The 20,958-nt window shown below is 49.5% G+C and overlaps 3 protein-coding genes across 3 annotated transcripts; 1 reads left to right on the top strand and 2 right to left on the bottom strand.

The window, feature by feature from the left end:
- Nucleotides 1-8,683: 8,683 nt before the first annotated feature.
- Nucleotides 8,684-9,905, bottom strand: UCRPA7_5963 (putative siderophore iron transporter mirb protein; the record flags this gene model as incomplete). The annotated part of the gene is made up of 2 exons (XM_007918506.1): nucleotides 8,684-9,618; nucleotides 9,677-9,905. 2 exons carry the CDS (start codon nucleotides 9,903-9,905, stop codon nucleotides 8,684-8,686), a joined length of 1,164 nt encoding a protein of 387 aa, XP_007916697.1.
- A 1,694-nt stretch (nucleotides 9,906-11,599) lies between these two features.
- Nucleotides 11,600-12,178, bottom strand: UCRPA7_5962 (putative gcn5-related n-acetyltransferase protein; the record flags this gene model as incomplete). The annotated part of the gene is made up of 1 exon (XM_007918505.1): nucleotides 11,600-12,178. The coding sequence occupies one exon, from the start codon at nucleotides 12,176-12,178 to the stop codon at nucleotides 11,600-11,602; it is 579 nt and encodes a 192-aa protein (XP_007916696.1).
- Nucleotides 12,179-13,186: 1,008 nt separating this feature from the next.
- On the top strand, nucleotides 13,187-17,394 carry UCRPA7_5961 (putative abc multidrug transporter protein; the record flags this gene model as incomplete). The annotated part of the gene is made up of 3 exons (XM_007918504.1): nucleotides 13,187-13,315; nucleotides 13,381-17,189; nucleotides 17,370-17,394. 3 exons carry the CDS (start codon nucleotides 13,187-13,189, stop codon nucleotides 17,392-17,394), a joined length of 3,963 nt encoding a protein of 1,320 aa, XP_007916695.1.
- Between the last annotated feature and the right edge of the window lie 3,564 nt (nucleotides 17,395-20,958).

Raw genomic sequence — 20,958 nt, 5'->3', positions numbered from 1 at the left:
TCTTCTGCTGAGTAGATTCGGCAGCATGTAACGACGCAGATAGTTCTGCACCGAGTGTACGTAGTGACTTCCGGTCGGTCTTTCCAGAGACAAGCATCGGTATCTTTGACAGGCCAATGTACCATACCGGAACCATGTATATTGGGAGCACCTTTGATAGCTTCTCGCTTAGCTGCTCAACTTCTTGCTGCAAGCGAGGTGGTAGATCAATTTCTCGTGCTTCACCATCGTCTTTGGCAGCTGTCTCTCGATCAGCAAGGAAGGCCACAAGCATAGACTCCTTCTCTTGGTTTCGAGGTGCAATGATTTCTGCAACGACTTCTGCCCCCGAAGGTAGCAAATTTTTGATGTGATGCTCGATTTCGCCAAGCTCCACGCGCTGACCACGCAATTTGATTTGAGTGTCTTTGCGTCCAACAAACACAAACCCGCCATTGCCATCAGGATCATAACGGAGCAAATCTCCAGTTTTGTAAAGACGACCTCTTCTCCCAGGGACACCAGCACCGCCCTCGAGAAGAAATTTTGGATCAGAAATGAAGGCCGCCGCAGTCTTTTCGGGATCACCAAGATATCCTTGACCAACAATGGGGCCCTCTATTAGTAGTTCGCCTACAGCACCAAAGGGCACCAAGTTGTCATGGTTCTCTGGGTCAACGAGCCAAATGACTGCCCCTGTGCCTGATCCAATGCTGACATATGGCTTGCCAGCTGCGTTTGGATTAACGGTGCAACCTATTGTGCATTCCGCAGGGCCATATCCAACGACAACACGAGTATGTTGACCCCAGGCTGTTATATCTCCTGCGGAGCAGGACTCGCCTCCAATACCTAAGCTATTGAGCGATGGAATAATGTCTGGGTCCAATATTCGTGCCACTGAAGGTGTAACATTGACCATGTTGACTTTGAATCGCCGAATAGCTCCACTCAGGTCATTTACACGATCTGCATCATCCGGAATGCAGAGACAACCGCCCCGAAGAAGTGTACAGAGTATGCTGTCAATGCTGACATCAAACGCGTATGAGGTAAAGTCTAGTGATCGTGAGACGCGAGAATAGCCAATGTCCGTGCTTCTAGCCAGCGCACTAGTACTATATGTAGTATGCGAAATCATGACTCCTTTAGGAGTTCCAGTGCTTCCCGAGGTGAAAATGATGTAAAGAAGCGAGTCAGGTGGCACTTGAGGAAGCTGACTGCTATGACTTTTCATGGAATCTGTCAGCGTGAATAATAGCTCTTGGTCCACGATGACTGTTGGACCACGAGGCACTATCTGCGCACCATCCTCAGCTTGATCTTGTGATGTCAGAATAAGTCGAGCTGAGACCTGGGAGGCCATGATTTGCCGTCTCTGTAGAGGTTGGCTTGGATCCATCAGTACAAAAGCTGCACCAGCTTTGATGACAGCCATAACAGCAACAGTGGTCCATCTTGATTTCTCAAAACAAAGTGGGACAATATCGCCCACTTCCACCCCAAGACTAATGAGGTGATGTGCAAGAAGCGACGAATGCTTGTCAACTTCGGCATAGCTGAGATTACCATCCCATGAGCAGATAGCCTCGGCATCTGGTTGTTCCCGTATTATCTCAGCTATTAATTCGTGAATACAAACTTGGGTAGTTGCTGGAACGTCCTTATTCCAACCCCATATAACTGAATGATCCACTTCACCGAGCGTTAGAAGAGAATCAACTATTGTCGACATATCGGTCATAGTTGTGCTAAGAATCTCAGCCATCGAGCGCGCAAAGTGCTTTGCCAAGAACTCTCCGCCCATAGGCTCTCTCCACGAAGGTTTGAGCCAGAGCCCATCATCGTCTACTGTCAGATGTAGCTGGATGTTTCCCTGATAAACGAAAGTCTTATTAGCTTGCTGTATAGATTTAGAGAATGGTATCATGCTTGGCTTACCCAGTCCACCGAGAAACCATCAGAATCGTTGCAACAAAAGCCGGGACCAGATGCTGCACATTCATCATTGACTAAGAGCGTAAAATGCCTTCTTTTATCGTCTTCGCTCAATTGCAATTGTTCTCGTCTGTATCGTTTCAGATTCTCTAGCACCGTTGATATGGTGTCTGTTGCTATTAAGGGCAGGTTCGACGACGTCAATTTAAAGCTTTGGCATGCGAACGACCCAGTCTCGCATAATCCCCAGGAGAATTCGAAATAATTGCCACTGCTCTGGCGATAAAGCAGAAGAACCCAGGCTAAGAGAAGAACCTCAAACTCGTAGGCATCTATTTGACGATTCAGAAGAATAGATTTATCATAGTGGAATCCCTTTCCATGCGTTATCTGCTTGGACGCCATATTAGCGGCTTACTGTGCTGTTTCTTGGGCAAAGAGCTACAACAAGATAAGTTCTCAGTCTGCAGCAGTATGCAAGAGGATAATAGACAGAGCCCCTCATGAGAGCCTCCACTCTATATTGCGCAGTTACCAGATCTTGCAGCACCATGCTGCCAGGCATGCAGGAACTAAGTTACGTAAATCCGTTAAACGTGTCACTTTGCACTCCGATGTGAAGGCCGAATTCTCATCCGCGTTGTACATCCTTGAGGCTATACTGCTATATTGCAGTGGCACCACCCTGAGACTCACGTCTCCCCGGTTCCACCGATGCAAATCAACCTTGACCGGCTTGGCGTTTAGGAAACTGGCTTCGGACCTGGATAGGGGGTTCCTTACACACTCTAGTCTTTTTAGTGGGGCGATTGATAAGATGGGCACAGGACGCTACTCCGTATCTGATCCGAATGATCAAGGATGTGCCACGCCAAGGCGACACAGGGGCGTATCTCCAGGATATAGTAATAACACACCAGGGGTCTCCTGCAGAATTCCGCCATGTGCGGCCGTTGATTCGAAGGGTGCATGGCAAACAAGATGCAAAGAGTCTCCGCTCCGGAGTAAGCACCATAATGACGGTTTCAAACAAAACATTGTGAGGCATTTTTTATTGAGTACATGTTTGTCACTTTAAATGACCCCGGTTTAGGCATTCCTCCGAGTCATCAAAGCTTGCTATCCACCCACCTTGGTGGCCGCTTTTCCACGAAAGCAAGCACTCCTTCATGGAAGTTATAACACTCGTTCATTGTAGAGTCCCATGTTTCACAGTGTAAGCGACTTGCGTTCTCGGCGCTCCCATGTTCCCAGCCAGCTATGACCCCTGCGCGTGATACGATGACGCTATCCGGGCTATTGTTGATGATGGATGCCGCATAGTTCATCGCCGCTTTTGTGACCGGCCGCTCCAGAACCGGGCAAGCTTCTGTAGCATCCTCGGTAATAGCGTTAATGATGCCGAAGTCTCTTGCCTCTTCTGCTGTGATGCTCCTTCCAGTGAGAGCCATCTCCATGGCTCTGTGCCGACCAATGGTCCTTGCTAGCCTCGGCAGAGATCCAGCATTTGCAACAACTCCGATTCTCGCCTCCGGTAGCGCAAATGTTGCACCTTTTGCCGAGACTATCAGATCGAGATTCGCCAGAATCTCCATGCCTCCGCCATAAGCAAGACCGTTGACCGCGGCAATGATGGGCTTCTTGCCGTGACGCCGTGAGAGTCCCCCAAATCCAGATGGAGGGTCCATTGGGCGCTCTTCTGGTAAACCTTCAGCTCGGCGACGGTTGATTTGATTCCATTCATTTAAGTCCATGCCAGCGCAGAATGCGCGCCCGGCGCCTGTGACGATAGCGCATCGCAGCCATGGCTCATGGTCGTACCAAGAAAATAGAGCGTCAAGCTCATATTGCGCCGCACTAGTCATGGCATTGAGCATCTTTGGGCGATTGAAAATGACAAGCAGTAAATGTTCAGTCGGAAACGAGATGAGTCCATAATTCTGTATTGGGGGTTCCCGCTTGAATGTTGACTGACCCATCATGAACAACTTGAAATTTGATTGACGTCGTTGCGTATATCAATGATGGTGGTGCCTCTAAACAAAGAAGCCTTTAGAGGCGCATCTGTCAATTTCTGTATAGGTTGCCTCTAGCATTTAGGGCCGGTACTTGATCAGATGGCTGCTGCGGTAGATGAAGCCTCTTTTCGGGAGTGGCGTTGCCCTGTGCTCGGCTGTCCGTCCCAAGAAAAACCAAGAGCTTTAGAGTGCGTCTGCGGCAATTGGCAGTTGAGGCGCTTCTTCATCGAAGCACTTATTGCAGATTCTTCAAGCAAGTCGACAAAAGCTTTTGGAAATCTGCCATTCTATTTTTGAGGCCTACATAGATTGGAAAACGTATGAGCAAAGACGTTGTCCCAATGGAGTGTCTCGAGAACCCCTGTCATTTCAAAAGATATGCCCTTCTTTTCTATGTGGCTCTTTGAGCCGAGGTACATAATAAAAAGAATCAACACAACAGAAAATCTAGATGAATTGAGGCAGATGACGCGTTCAAGGAATCGATGACAAAGGATCTGCCCTCGCTCAAGTTCACCACCGGTTTCGGGAAGCCGCTCTCGAGGGTTGAGGAAAGCTTGGCATGGGCTACATGTGGGAAAAGTCTACCGCTATAATGAACCTTTCTGGGTTGTACTCCTCCGCCGAGATGATGTTTGTTAGTTCGTCAAGGGTGAAAATACTGAGAAAACAAGGATCGCGTTACCTGATTGAGGCTTCGAATATTCTGTTTATTTCTATAGCCCCACTGGCCTTGACAAAAGTAGCAATACCCTAGTTTGAAGAGTCGCGATCTCTCGCTAAGTTAACATTTATTACCCCGGCGGAGGAGTAACGGATTCCCGAGCTGTGGTGGATCAATGTAGCTTAGAAGTCTAACTTCAGCTGGGAAGTATCTTTCATGGTTGCATCCGAGAGTCGTGCCGCACAGAATGAATGTCTAGGAAGGGGGTGTCTCTAAGACGCCGACCCTAAAGAAATGACCCGGATCGTCACCCAAAATTGGGGAGGTTGCGCGAGATCCACAACACGCCAACTATTTTGGTAGGCCTGGAGTATACTTGGGAGGATTAACTGACAGGCGGTGATCGCAGCCATAACAAGCCAAGCGCCTCGGCGTGGTGCTTCCGGGACTTTCTCTGGCCTGACCAATCTTAGCCTCAGATGTCAAAACGGCGTTTTGCTACACTTTCTTAGCGCTATTAGTCGGATATGTGTTTAATTGGCAAGTTAAGCCAAGTATCGGATGGAGTCCAGCCTTCCAGTTTTGGTCCATGGTCCTGGATGTTTTGCAGGGGTTTAGGTTCAGGTGTGGGGGTGGCCCGGGGAGGCGTTCTTTTGGAAAACGGCTTGCAGGAGGGACGAGGATAATCCGAGGTCGGGTGCAACCTCGGTGCATCCCCGTGTAAGTAAATAATAAAATCTGACGATAAAGACTACATTTTAGATATACTCTTGCGCCAGTATACGTGACACAAGAAAGTTATTCCAAAATGAGTCCTAATCCTTTCGAGCAGCAGTCGAAGATCAAAATTCGACTGCCTCACCCCTTTCTTACCACATATTATCTTGAGCCGGCATCAAAGGCTTCAGATGGCAGGCAGTCATATTCCCTACGCGAAGTCAATACACCTCACGATGGCAAGCCATTTCCTCAGCCATTACATAGGGAGGACCTAGTCTTCAGCATTCTTGCTCCAGAAGAGTCGGACAACATTCCTGATTCTGATAATCGCGCTTGGGCTCGAGCAAGGCGAAGTCCAGTCTGGGAATTGGCCTGGAAAAGCCAGGAACAACCTACTCTGGCCCAGGCGTGGATGTTCTTCTACACTCTTTTCGCCTACGAGCATGGAGTAGAACAGTTCCGGCTTCGTCTTGAAGGGGTTGGTGCGCAGAACCTAGCTGATACACTGTGTTCGTCAATGGTTGCCACAGAGCTACCAAGGCCAACAGACGTGATTGAGGTGGTTCCTCGCAAAGAGATTGAGGTTCTCGTTCTCCGCAGCGCTTTCTGGCAAGGCTGTGCCTCGCCATTGGGCACGCAGCCTATATGGCTACCAACGTGGAATTCTGCACATGTAGTTCCTCACTTGGAATACGTCATGACACCAACTTCGGATTGGACTTTATTGCGTCATCCACGACGGACTCCCAAGCCTGCAGCAGGCAGTCTCATATACAGCCGCTACATTCCTACGCTTGATGAGCACTTTTCTCTTGTGGTAGTCGACTATTTGAATGCGGAACACCTGAGCCTCTTCAACAAGTGGCAAAACGACCCTCGAGTGGCAGCAGGATGGATGGAGACTGGCACTTTAGAACAGCACCGTGCTTACCTTCGCGCTATCCATGAAGATCCTCACCAGTTTTCTGCCATTGGCTTCTTCAATAATGTCCCTTTTGCCTACTTTGAGCTTTATTGGGCAAAAGAGGATAAAATGGGCCAGTACTACGCGTGTCTGGACTTTGATCGAGGTCGACACTCCCTAGTTGGCGAAGATGCTTTCCGGGGCATCCACCGAGTCATGGCATGGTGGCCCGGTGTCATGCACTACGAATTCCTTGACGACCATCGCACGGAAAACGTTGTAGGAGAACCACGACTGTCAAATGAAAAGGTTTTGAAGTATGAGATGATATATGGACTGCACCAGGACAAGTGGATGGACCTGCCGCACAAGCGGTCTAATCTTGTCAAATGCTCGAGAGAGCGTTTCTTCCAACTTTGTCCTTTCAACCAAGGGCAACCACGTGTGGCGGGTACCAGTTTTGGATTTGAGTCGAAGCTATAGTCGGTCGCATGAAAGAGTCTCTAGACGCTTCAACCAAAAAGTTCCATTTCAAGTGCAGTGCCATTGAGCACAATTAAATAACATCATGCTTCTGCATCGATACCTGCCCATATTGCAAAACCCTAAAAGTAATTGAATCAAATTCTATTTATGCAACTCAAATCTCAATAAGCCAAAGCCATTGATTATAGACTCCCAGGAGTGAGACGTGATGTCAACCGTCTTCATGTTGCCAATAGCTTACCCCTCGTCATCACACGGGCTTCCCTCGTGGACGAAAGGCACCGCCCACCAATTCGCGCTCCTTCAAAGAACATACGATGAGCACTATGCATGCAAGGATGACCTCGAAGATGAGGTATGCGTATTATTGTTCTGTAGTGGATCAAAAAAATGGGTGGGCCCTCTCGCATACTGCAAGGTGCATTGCAAGGATGACCTACATCCATCATGTCCAATCTAATTTGTAGTATGCGCAGTAAGCGTATTTCAAGCGTGTCCGATTGCCACCTGCTCAAGACGCAAAGACGATTCATGAAGGCGGGATCGCTGGCAGCCTATAGCCCTCCATTCGCGTGATATAGCTGGGGTGTCTCAGTCTATTGGATGCTAGCCTGTGATCGTCATCTTCCAAAGGAATGTGTCCTCCGTTGTCGTTTTTTTGACTTGACTACTGTGAAAGCAGGGATCTTACGCCGGGCCTGAATTTATGCGAGCCAAAGGCCGAAGCACTGTAACCCTTCCCTTGAGCCCTCATGTGCTGCACAAACCCAGCATATCCGGAAGTCTATGACCGTGCAGTGTAGCAGAAGTGCAGCTCTTCAAGACGATCTGTCGATGATGTAACATATCACGCTTTGCGGAGAAAAAGGAAAACCTGGAACTCATCCTGTATATATGAAAAACCAAGAGGAGAGAGAACACGAAAACTACAAGTTCTAAGATCTATCACTTAATTACTTGATAAGATCATCTAATCTGATTGATTAGATTTCGAAGTGCGGGGTCTCCTGCCTACCCAGGAACTCCTGGCCGATATGTGTAACACACCCAGTTGATGATGTGTTCAACTACACGCAGGTGACCTTGTGTAGGGGTTTGCTCTACAAGGCTTCAAGCATGCTATTTAAGCCTCATTGGGAAATATTGCTAAATAGACGCCCCTATCCTAGGCATCGGCACTCAACACGCCACATTATTGCAAATTTCCCTTAGCTGGTCTGAGTACCGGAGCCAAGAACGCCACAACGGCCGTCTTACCTCCTAGGGATGTGCTTGGCCACGCTGTCAATTCGCGTGGCGCACGCCAGATCTTCATACACTTGCGGCTTTGTAGTTGAGGACAAGTACCCTGTTAAGCTCGTCGCATCAAGAAGATTGAGCTCCGGCCTCGGGACACTGTATCGTTGACAACAGTGTTGGTTACCGAGCTTCCAATCTGGCAAGAGCCTTCGTCCCATAGCTATGATGAGTCCGCCGATACCCCCGACGGAGAACCTGCATGGCCAAGAAGTGTGCCTACCCAAGTGAAGACTGGTGGGGTGACCTGCGAGAAGAAATCATGTGTTCACGGCTTCTCGGCATTGCAGCATGCACCTGCGGTCTAATGCTGGGTCCGTTCATCGAGACGCTACGAATCCTTCAATGCTGGCTGCAGACATGATGGCTGGTTGCTGCATTTGCTGTGCGTGAGATCTAGATAACGTTTCAAAGGCTGGGGACTGACGGAACAGTTGTCGCAAATTATTTCTTGTACAAAGTTATAATTCCTCGCTATCACTGTAGTACTTGTCACCAAATCTTTTCTTTTCTCAAAGGCAAGGCCCGAACAAGATGCGCAGCGCCGAGAACTTAGGTATTGCGGCAATGACTAGGTACACAACAATTCCTGGAATCTAGAAAGACCTGGCTATCTCTCAGAACAGAGAAGTGTGCAAATATGTCAATGGAAGCTCTCTGCTGCGATGAATACGCCCCTTAGAACACAACACCCTTGGTCTGCGTGGTCTTCTGCGAGACGTTCAAGTTCCTGATAAGGAGGACCCAAATGAAGCACAGCGCCATGATACCTGTCCCAGCGGCAAGCATTCTTGTTTGCGCATATCCATACGCGTTCTGAATCGCAATTCGTACGTCGCTTCCGATCGGATAAGAAAGCTGTACAGGCAAGCTCGAATAAATGGTGAGAACATCTGGTTGCGCAGACGCGGGAAGATTGCGGGTGAGCGCCTTCAGGAAGGTGTTCGTCCAGATGGATCCGGAGATTGCGTTGCCTATAGCACCACCAACAGTGCCAGAGACATAGAGCATGGCAAGCACAGCAGCGACGTACTGATGGTCGACAGCCGCAAGAACGGCCAGCTGCACCAGAAGAATGAAGATGCTGCCTCCGACCGAAATGAAGATTTCGCACATCACGATGTATCCGATATACTGGTTAGGTTGACGGAAGTGGATCATCAGGCCCAAACCGAAAACGTAGATGGGGACGGCGATATAGAATAGCCACTTGAAGCGTCCAGAGCGGCGAATCAGGTAACCACAGATGAAGAGTAGAACACCTGAAACGACTTGGAACGTGCTGTTGACATACCCGGCCTCGGATACAGAAAGGTTGCTAACGACTTGGAGGAAAGACGTGAAGTAGCTGTTCCAGCAGTAGTACGAGATCTGATATGTCATGTCGATAAGACAAGCCCCAACAACAGTACGGTCGGTCAAGAACTGGTTCTTGAGGAATGGCTGAGGAGCCAGATACGTCTCGTATAAGCCAAAGAACACAAGCAAAACGAATCCAACAACAATCATCGCAATAATGTAGCCAGACTTCCAGCCATGAGGAGCGGAGGTGGCGAGAGTAAATGGCAGCAAGAAGATCGTAAGGCCACCGGCAAAGAGAAAGACTCCCGGTACTGGTAGTGACGAAGCAAGATTAGCACTTGATACTTTCATTGTCTCCGATTTACTTACCATCAAAGCCGATGACGCCGTCCCAGATGATCTTGAAAACACTTCGCTTATCGCCATCTTCTGAAATGACACCATGTGTCTTAGCTTTGCGAAGGTTAAGCTTCAACATGAAGAACAACGGAAGAGTCACAGCTGGGACAATGATCGCAAAGCAACCAAAACCCCATCTCCAATGCACATGATAATAAAAGCCCTCAGCAGCTTTAGAGCCAGCAAATGCGGTGATCATGTATGGTGACGAGGTAAAGGCAAATGCCAAGCCTCGATTTCTCAAGGATGTAACATCAGCCGCCAGTACGGCCACGGTGTAAATAACGCCAGCAAATCCAATGGAGTAAAAGACCTATATTGTATCGAAAAATCAGCATAAATGATCTCGACCATTCAATTGAATGGATTTATTCACCTGTGCGGCACAGAACGTAGACAGATTGTGAGATGTAGCCATCAAAATGGTGCCTAGGGTGGCAGAGCAGACCATGAGGAGGAACCCCTCAGCACGACCCCAAACGTCCAGTAGCTTAGCCATCGGGATGTACACCGCGGCCGTCATCGCGTCCGCTACAATACCGATGACAGTCAATAGCGAATGAGACTGAAAATCGCTTGTAACAAATGGGACAAGACTGTAGAGAACCGAGATTCTGAAGCCATTGGTCAAGAAGATGATCCAAATACTGTGGAGGTCATGTTAGATCGGGTTCATTACTCTTGAGACGGCGACGATAGAATCATACTTGAATAATAACGCAGCCAGCGACCATTTTGTCCAGGATAACGTCACCGCCTCGATTTTCTGGATACCACGTTGCGCGTCTGCAGCTGGGACGAGCTCTTCATTGCCATTGTCTGCTGATTTGTCGTCAGAATAGCCAACACCAGTCTCTTTGTTTGGAGTGACAGTGCCGGTGGCCACCTGAGTCTCTGGGTCTTCGGCGGTGGTAGGGGCCTGAGCGACTTCAGGCGTCTTATGTTCCGCTCCAGGACGGAGCTTATTCAACAACACAGACATGGCTATTAACTTGGCAGGTTGAAGACGACGATGAGGAGCAGATCTGTCTGCAACTTTGTCTTGGTAATGTTCCAGTCTTTATCTCTGCGTGCAGACGTCGGCCGCTTTCAGCAGAAATCATTTATTGGTTCGAGAACGGCCTGATGGGCTTGGGTGATTAAAATTTTGAACCAACTGGTAGCGGCCAGTGTTTACTAGAAAGGAAGGGTCCCGCAAAGAGGGCCGGGGCACACACTCGCTTGGGAAGGGCACATACAAGGGTTCAACACCAGATGGTTTGCGCACGGTCCGAGATCGGTTGGCTTGCGCTTAGCACTCTTCCCATGGTGGGGATCCCGCGTATGGCGTGAAACAGAATTGTCTAATCTAATCTGATCGAATGAACCTAGAACTGGATCGATGGGGCCATTGGTTGGGAGAATCTTTGCTGGTGGCTTGAGTTTCAGCAAAAGCCACGCGTTGATTGTGGGCGGAGACCATACCACTGCCGATCAACACGGCGATGGGGGAAACCTTGTCACCAGGAACGAATTACTGCTCTTCAGCCAAGAATGCCTAACCTGACGAACTGTATTGACCAGCTGTGTTCGCCCAGCCGCGGCGCCTATGTTGGACGTAATAGCATGCCCGACAAGGCCCGACCGTGATGCCAAGTCAAGAACCTACGCTAGCAAAGAAAGTTTTTTCGCGCTTACAATGTTATGTGACTGTTGAATTATCCTAAACACTTGACGCGTGATGCTCCGTCATTTTGAAATCTCTCTCTAAAATGAAAGTGGTCCACTGAGAGTAGTTGAAAAGAGAATAGTGGCGTAAATGGTTTTCTATTCTAGTGCGACTTAAAGCCTGTCAAGGTTTCAGAGCTGTTCCTAAAGAGGCAATCTGCTTGCTATCTTATCTCTGAGCGGGATCTACTGTAGTGCACTCCACTCATCCCTGGTAATCCGATACTCCACTTCGCCCTCCTCGATGCCAGGAGGCGGGTCGTCGTACTTGTTGTGAAAAGTACGCACATGCTTCAGCCCACAACCCGCCATCGTTGCTCGAGACCCCGCATTGACGGCCATCGTCTCGCCATACACTTCTTTCACTGCCAAGTCTTCGAAGGCATGCCTCAGCACAGCGCGCGAACCCTCCTTTGCGTAACCTTGCCCCCAGAACTTGGGCGTGATTCTCATGCCATACTCGGCCCTCTCCTTGTTGACTTGTGGGGGGTCGTCCGTGGTCTGGCTCGGAGCAAGCACCCACCATCCGACGAGGTCGTCACCCGCTACACCCACCCAGCACCCGAACCCAGGCCCAGACGCGGGTATCTCGACCAGATGCTTATGTATCATTTCCGACGTCTCCCTGTCTAGTGGCTTGCCGGTGTAGATGTATTTCATGACGACTGGGTCCGAGTCTAGTTGGAACAGAAACTCCTTGTCCTCGGGCCCCAAGGGTCGCATCTCCAGGCGCGTAGTTCGCAAAGTCGGCAAGGTCGCCGCCATGTTTGCGAAAGAAGAAGGATGATTGGGGGCCTTCGTGTATTGCTGTACCTCGCAGGCAGTGCTGCTTCCATGCATGTTTCTCCGATGCTTACCCCTCTTATATACTGGGACAAGCCACATGAGCAATAGTGTTGAAGATCACTGCCGGGAGAGGGATTTCGTGATCAAGGGCAGGAGAGCATCGTTCAACCTGGAAACATAATGTGATGTCCAGGCGGGGCGTCCTTCTCAGCAAAAATAAAAATACGCCATGAGAATTCCTCGTGGAAAAGCAAACGGAAATGCAGCAATTAAGCCCAATGGAGACGGGGGGTGCGTCTAACAGATGTGGTCTGACACCGGCCCGCGCAAGGCTGCATTAGAGTTGGCGTGGGATTAGCAGTTAATCTTATCTGATCCGCCGCATGCCGCTGTATTCATCTTATCTGATCCCCGACTGGGCCCCACCCATTTGCCGGGTTTCTTCACAGACCCTTGCCGACAGCCCCGGCCCGGCATCCTGATTCTGACACTTCACCGTGGATACCACCAATAGTTAAATGCTCTCTATGCAAAGTCTAAGCAACCTTAACAGCGCTGATCCGGCCCCTTCCTCCGCTGCTTTGCGGTGCCGATCCTGTGAGAGCACGCTTGTGGGTCGTGGATAAATCGGTGCCCATGCATACTTGTCAACCCAAGTACCTATCTCAAACAGCATTACCGACGATCTCGCGCCCAGTCATGTACCTGAATTTTTACCTAATGAATTGGTTTTTTTTTTTCTCGTTGAGGCAATTTGATCGTGGCTCTCCGAGAATCGGATCATATGCCAGATGTTTGAGGTTCCAGAATGCCGGTGATTGCCACGCCAATTTGTCTCTCTCCCTTCTGGCCATTTGCCAGGCCAAATGATTGATTAGGTTGCAAGTGAGAATCTGTTTCTGTGCGTGCCTGTCTCTTCAGAGACGATCTGAGCAACTAGATCATAACCTTATCTTCTAAGGCTGGAATTGGAGGGGGGCCGAGATCATGGCAACGGAACCTGGCGATGCCGTCAAAGAGAAGGTGCCCGAAACGGAAGAGCAACGGCCTCCGGCAAAATCCACCGAGCACAGCACCGGTGCGCCGGCTGTAGCAAAGCAAAATACTGTATTATCAGTCAGTCTGAACTATCCTTCTGAGAATGCGGTTATCAAGGGGAACCAAACTGACATCCATTGTAGACTTTTAAAAGCTCATTTGTTTACTTCGAACTCCTCTTTGCTGCCAGCCCGACATGGATAGACATCTTGCTCATTGTCTGCGGCACCACTTGTGCCGCCGGCGCCGGCGTTCCGTTTCCTCTCATGGGTGTCCTGTTCGGTCAGCTCATCGATAATTTCAACAGTGCAACTTGTGCTGCTGATGGAGACGGGTCAAGCAGTTCTGTTGATCCCTTTCAATATGAGTCATCGATTAACGACAAAGTCATCAAGACCGCATACATCGGTGCCATCGCACTCGTACTCATCTATGGTCATCTTACTTGTTGGAACATAATCAGCCAGCGACTTGCTCAACGCCTACGCACGCGTTATGTTTCAGCTCTCCTGCGTCAGCCGCCAGCCTTTTTCGACACCCGTGGCGCCTCTGGTCAGGTATCAAGTCGACTTAATGGTGATATCACTGCTATCCAGGCCGGCACCTCTGAAAAGGTTGGCAACATTCTTACCACCGTCAGCTTTTTCATCACCGTGTTTGTCATAGCATTCACCAAGCAGCCTCGCCTCGCTGGTATTCTCATATGCATGCTTCCCGCTTTCCTTCTCTCAGGTATTCTGGGCGGAAAGTATCTGAGCAAGTACTTCGTCCGTCAGACCGAGGCTGCTGCGTCCGCCTCATCTATCGCATCCGAAGCGCTCTCGCATGTGGCTGTTGTTCAAGCTTTCGGTGCCGCCCCTCGCCTCGAGGCCAAATTTTCTGAGCATATGGCACGTGCTCGCAAGAACGCCATAACGAAATCCGCCATTGCGGCTGTCCAGACCGGCCTGTTATACTTCATCGCGTACTCAGGGAATGCGCTGGCCTTTTGGCAGGGCAGCCTTAAAATAGCTGACTCGGTTGAGACCGGTGATGGAGGCTCTACTGTTGGTCAGATCTATGCTATAGTCTACCTTCTTGTTGATGCATGTGTTATGTTAGGAGGAATAGCCCCCTCTTTGCCTTTCCTAGGCGGGGCTACGGCCGCCTACCAGAGACTTATGGAGGATATCGACGCTCCATCTACCATCGACGGCACCTCTGATGCCGGTATCGTTCTTCCACCAAGCACCGGAAAAGCACTGGCCCTACGTAACGTATCATTTGAGTACGAATCGCGACCTGGACAGCTTGTATTGGAAGATGTGAACTTGGAGTTCCCAGCGGGAAGATACACTGCCATCGTGGGTCTCTCGGGAAGTGGAAAGTCGACCATCGCTGCTCTGATTGCACGTCTTTACGACCCTACACAGGGCACAGTCGAGCTCGAAGACCACAACGTACGGGATCTCAACGTCAGGTCTCTCCGAAGCTTCATCAGCTTTGTTCCACAGGAACCTTCTCTACTTGATCGCTCAATATTAGAAAATATTGCTCTTGGACTTGTCAATTCTCCGAAGGCTGCCCACCAACATCTCAAGCCGTTACTCAATGGACCTGAGATTACCAAGCTGGCTGCTAGAGGCAAAGATGCACTATCTTCGGCCGCATCCTTAGGACCTGAATTTGCAGAGCTTGCAGTCCTTATTCAGCGAGCCGCAGAGCAGGCTGATGCAGCCAGCTTCATTGAGCGTCTCGAATCCGGGTACGGTACGTCTGCTGGTCCAAACGGTTCTCTTATGAGTGGTGGACAACGCCAGAGAATTGCACTTGCTCGCGCTTTGATTCGTGAGCCAGAGATACTTGTCCTAGATGAGGCAACGGCGTCCCTTGACTCTGCGAGTGAGAAGAGAATCCAACTTGCCGTAGAGCGTGCCGCTGCCGAGAAGCGCACTATCATCTCCATCGCGCACCGTCTCTCGACAATTCGTAATGCTGACAACATTGTTGTTATGCAAGCTGGTCGAGTGGTCGAGCAGGGGACATACGCAGAGCTCATGGCTAAGCCTGAAGGAGAATTTGCCCGCCTGGCCAAACTACAGTCAGTCGGGTCTACAAGCAAGACGGATTCAGGGTCCGTCTCCGGAGATTCACTTGATGCGTCAAGTTTGAAGACTGAGGTTCAAGCAACTGAGAAGGCTGAAATGACTGAAGCCGACCAAGTCATCAGCAAGCTCTCGTCAGCAAAAGAATCTCAAGAGAAAGACCAAGACAAAGAGAAGGAAACCGCCAAAGACCAAGAACTAGATCTCGTAAAGCCCTTTAGCTCCGTTCTCAGAGGGCTAGCATGGCTAATTAGACCGTCTCTGAGCTGGTTTACCCTGGCAATCATAGCCGCAGTATTTGTTGGAGCGACTTTCTCTGGTGCCGGTCTCATCTTCGGGTTCACTGTCGGTGAGCTTAACCCGTGTAATAGCACTGTTGAGCACATACGGCATATGGGCAGCTTCTTTGCCGGCCTATACTTCATGCTTGCAGGAGTTGAACTCATCGCAAATTTCCTCGCCTGGTTAGGCTTTGGAATTGTGGCCGAGAAACTGCTCTATAATCTACGCATCCTCTCATTTCGGTCTCTCCTCGAACAAAGCATACATTGGCATCAGTCTGAAGGTCGAACACCATCAAGCCTGCTCTCGATCATCACTAAGGATAGTGTATCAGTTGGCGCCTTCAGCGGATCGACATTCGGTACCGTGTTCGGCATCTGCGTCAATGTTATCATTGCTATTATAATATCCCATATCTTCGCTTGGAAGATCGCTTTGGTATGCCTGGTAACAGTGCCCATACTCCTTGGATCGGGATTTATGCAGCTTCGTATGTTGGCACGCTATGAAGAGCGCCACCGCAGCGCCTTCACTACAGCTACATCTCTTGCCACTGAAGCCACCCAATCTATTCGTACCGTAGCTATTTTGTCACTTGAAAGCGAATACATGAAGTCTTTCAGACGATTATTGAAACCGCCTGAGAAGCAGATCGTGCGCGCGTCGGTCACGACTAATATCTGGCTGGCAATATCCTATACCACTGGTACCTTTGTCAACGCACTTGCCTACTGGTGGGGCTCACAGCTTATCATGAAGGGGGAGTACTCGCAAACCGATTTTCTTATCATACTTGTTGCGATGCTCACGAGCGCGCAGCTCTGGAGCAGCATGTTCTCTCTTGCACCAGAATTCTCTCGTGCTCGATTAGCCCTGTCACGCGTTATGACAGTTGTCAACATGGGATCTAGCACTCATGCAGGCAAGCCGGGAAGAGATCCTTCGAAGTCAGGAGACGATGTTGAAGCCACTGGCGAAGCAAGAACTAAACCCTCCAACGACGTGCAAAGCCGTAGCGGCGCAAAAGTGGCGTTCAAGAACGTCTCCTTTTCCTACCCTACCCGCCCTGATGTTACAATTCTCGATAACGTCTCCTTCACAATTCCACCAAATACGTTCTGTGGCTTGGTCGGCCCTTCCGGAGCCGGCAAGTCCACTATCATGAACCTAGTCCAGCGCCTCTACAGTCCCACCTCTGGCGCCGTCCTCATTAACGATGAGGATATTGCAAAGCTCCCTACATCGTTCCGAGACGATATTGCTCTAGTGCCTCAAGACCCTGCCCTCTTTGATGGTACTGTGCGGTTCAACGTGGGGCTAGGTGCTTTACCGGGCCATGACGCTAGCGATGCTGAAATCGAGGAAGCCTGTCGCCTGGCAAATATCCACGATGTGATTGTATCTCTTCCCGATGGATACGACACCGAATGCGGTCCATCAGCCTCTCGGCTGTCGGGTGGTCAGAGACAACGTATTGCCATTGCCCGGGCCCTTGTCCGCCGACCCCGTCTCCTGCTTCTTGACGAGAGCACAAGCGCGTTGGATGCTGCCAGCGAGGCTGCACTGCAAGAGGGGCTTGAAAGAGCGTCACGAGGCACTACAGTGATAGCCATTACACATCGACTTCACACGGTGAAGAAAGCTGATGTGATACTGGTTGTAGAAGGTGGCCAGATAGTTGACAGCGGGCGCCATGCTGAGCTTATGGAACGCAGAGAAAGCTACAGGCTCAATGCAATGCAACAGATGCTACAGTGATACTGTAGAGACATTTACGACTCAGGACCATAGTCATCTCGCCTTAAAATATTGTAACTACCTAATAACTCTCAGTAGAAGACTAATTTTATTATAACCTTCTAATGATGATTCGAATGTGGACGTTCGTCTGTCAAGTCTTGCTCTATACTTGACATTTGGCACAGATAGCGTCAGATACTGTATGTGTAGGGGCATGGAGGCTGGATTTCCACTACCTAAGTCTCGCTTACCAAGTGTGGTAAGTCGCTAAATCATCTGCCGTGTCCCTGATGGACGGCGTTCCATATAGAAACTGTCAGATATGTGAGCTTCTCAGCCAGAGACAATGGGACTGCATCATGTATTTACTACTCCAAGTGCAAGCAGATTACTCACAACAGGGCCGCGTCCCTCGCAAGCTCAAAGTCCACGTATAGAGTCCACAATGTACGCGCACTTACTTTCTAGACCGGAGCTAACTAATTTGACGACTTCCACCCACCTCGAGCTCCTACACCGACCTCCCAATATCATGGCACGCACCTATAGAGGTCCAGGTGCGCTTCCTCCTTCAGCAACTGCAGCGCAACGTCCACAGCCAATAATACGAGGACCGCACGGCACCCAGTTCTCCGTAGACCTTGGTCTTGTATATGCGGAGCAACTTGACGATGACGCCGTCATCCTCCTCCCGCCGGAGTACATCCACAACCCAGACGACTCTCCCGATGCCGAATGGCGGAAAGACACGCAACACCAGCAGGCTCTAAGGGTTTGGAAGGCGACTCGGATCTACGAATCACTTGGAGAGTCACACCCACGGCTAGTCTCGTGAGTTTCGTTCATTCTCCCTCTACCCGGGATCGGATTATTTATAACAACTCAACAGCTTCCTTCGTCGCGACCCCTGGACCGCTTTTCCCGTCCTCGCCAAACCCTCTGATCCACCTCTCTCAGACTTCTTCCAGAAGTACAAGTCAGCCATGTACTCTCACTCCGTAGACTCGGCAGCATCCCGCATCAACCCGCAGTATCGACCTCTCATCTACCAGTGGAGCCTTCAAGTGCTCTCAGGCTTCGGCTTCCTCCACAGGAATGACGTCTTCTTCGGCGAGCTCGCCACATCGCAGTACTGGCTTTCATCGTCTCCCTCGATGTCCATTTCGCTCGCGGGCTTGGTTAACGCCGGCACACCAGCCTGGAATGGTAACTCGACAATCGGCGAGGCATTCCATCCTTATGCGCATAATCGCGGGAACGCAGCGACACCTACGCGGCAGACGGACCTTTTATGTGGGGCGCATTTGTATATGAGTTGATGACGGGATTTTGGCCCGGGACTAGGCCCCAGAGATCGATACAGGAGGGTACAGGCAATGGTGTCTGCGAGGCAGTGGCCGGCACTGGAACAGGAGTTCTTGGGGAAAATAGTGAGGAGATCCTGGAATGGTGAGTATAGGAATACGGAACAGATCCGGAGTGACGTTGTGGAGATCTTGGGAGACGAGGGGTGGGAAGTTGAAGGGGAGGATATCCTGAGAGGTTTAGACATCACATTCCTCTTTCCTGTGGAGGAGGTGTGAGACGATAGCTAGAAAGAAAACTAGCTTTTGATCGTTCTTTGAACCTGGATATTACAATGAGATTGTTTCTAATTTGTTGCCGTTCAAGGCGTAATGATTATTAAACTCATTTACTCTAGACATCACAGAAACAGCCTCTTCCTCACACAGAGCTCTTATGATGTTAATTTTTCCATTCCATCTATAGTATGGCTAAAACACCCTTAGTGAGTTGCTTTCAATAGAATGAAGGCTGCGGTACTTTTAAAGTTCATGTTTTTTATGCTCAAGGAACAAGTCTTCTCCTTCTGTGACATGATTTGCGCCGTTCCATATCCTTCCTCCAACTGATACCCTTGATTGCACAACTCCAGACAGCAAGATGTCAACCCATTCCATCGAATCTTAGTTATTTTAATCATCGGCTGAGCTAACAGAAAGTCGGTGAGGATCATCCTTAGTAGACGCCCAGTTGGGGTTGAGAAAATCTCCGTGCTTCCGCAATGCAGTGAAAGAATCCTTGGTCAGGCTAAGGCTTCGTCCATCTGCATAATATTCGCGTAGAAATTGAGCTGGAACGTAATAAATCTCTCCAGTCTTCACGTAAGACAATCTTTTGAGCTCATGATTTCCGCGCAATTTGAGGAGAACCCCAGTATCTGGGTGGCGTTGCTGAGGTGCTATGGGAACGTAGTTTGCTCTAGCATGGAAGTCATTTGGATGTTTTTTCTCTACTGTTAAGCCATCCAGGGTGGTGAGCTATGGATGTGTATCAGACCAGTCAACTTAATAGAGCCGTTTGGAGCGATGATGTACGTACAGTGCATATGAACACCCAGCCATGGTCGTCTTTCTCTTTCATGAGTATGCAGGGATGGTTGTAAACGTCATCATGAAGCTCCGGATCTAATTCTGTTGTGATAGAGAGGTGATGCTTAGGCTTGAGCCATTGCACACTTCCCTCCTGGCTCAAACGACGGCATTTCTTAGCAACTATTTGCCATTCCGACATGGTGAAGGCAAAAGATCTCTGGTTGCTATCCGAACCTCATAGGGTTTCGTGTCGCCTTGTTGCGAGAGTCTTGATAGGCTTTTGGTGTAGCAAAAGACGAGCAATGAGCTAGAAAAACGAAGTGAGTGGCTCAAGAAATATTGTCGAAGTAATGGCAAATCGGAATTCAGACTCCTGGGTAAGTATCAATAAGAAACATCTTGCATGGTGATTTAAGGTGAGGCAGCTAGCCGACTCGAGTGATCAGATGGAATTGGACTCTGCTTGAGGTTGCCGCATTTCTTTTTCTAGGCAAAGTTTATATCACGAAACAAAGCTGCTGTTGTTTGTATTTGACTCGTTAGAGAATTCGAAAGGAATGTCTACGGTCAACTGTAATGACACGAACACTTAAGTGGTAAACATGTTTATTGATAAATGGATGGTCAAGAAAAGACAGAGAAGTCTGAAGTAGTGGTATGGCATCTGCTGTTCATTCCGCCACTATGTTGGATTTTGTTGTCGCCGATAGATGTGCCATGTTTTCCATAGAATACTGATACCCCCAAAAAAATATTGCATTCATAGCGTTATAATACACAGCATCGCTTTCTCTATGGCTCTCGTGACATAATCCGTCCGATTTAGAGAAAGCGTGGTCGTCTGGCCTAGTTATCCCCAACATACCTATTCCTTTGAAACACTGACGTCAGCCCCTCAGTCTGGCTGTACTCGTTTAGAAGGAGTCAATGGCACCTTGCCTAGGGCCAGCTCGTCGCCCTTAAGGACTACCTGGTGTAGAACCAGCTTGTTCAACCCCCACACAGCCGACTTTTTTGCGTGCTATGTCAGCCTCATCATTTTCGTAGCGCTGTATGTCGGGTACAAGGTGTGGTTGTCACGCGAAGATGAAGAGTGCGGATCTGAACAGATATATATACACGCCGGATGGGCTGAATGAGTAAAATCTTTTGACCACCTTTTGTAGAGGTAGTCAAATGGCTGTAGGTTTTAGAAGCAAGAGGCATGGAGTTATCAAGTTAGAGATAGATGGATGATCCT

This window comes from Phaeoacremonium minimum (assembly GCF_000392275.1).
Source record: "Phaeoacremonium minimum UCRPA7 unplaced genomic scaffold PA7_03_scaffold_447, whole genome shotgun sequence".
Lineage (NCBI taxonomy): Eukaryota > Fungi > Ascomycota > Sordariomycetes > Togniniales > Togniniaceae > Phaeoacremonium > Phaeoacremonium minimum.
The sequence above is the reverse complement of the archived record's forward strand: the minus strand, read 5'-3'. Positions and strand labels throughout refer to the sequence as shown.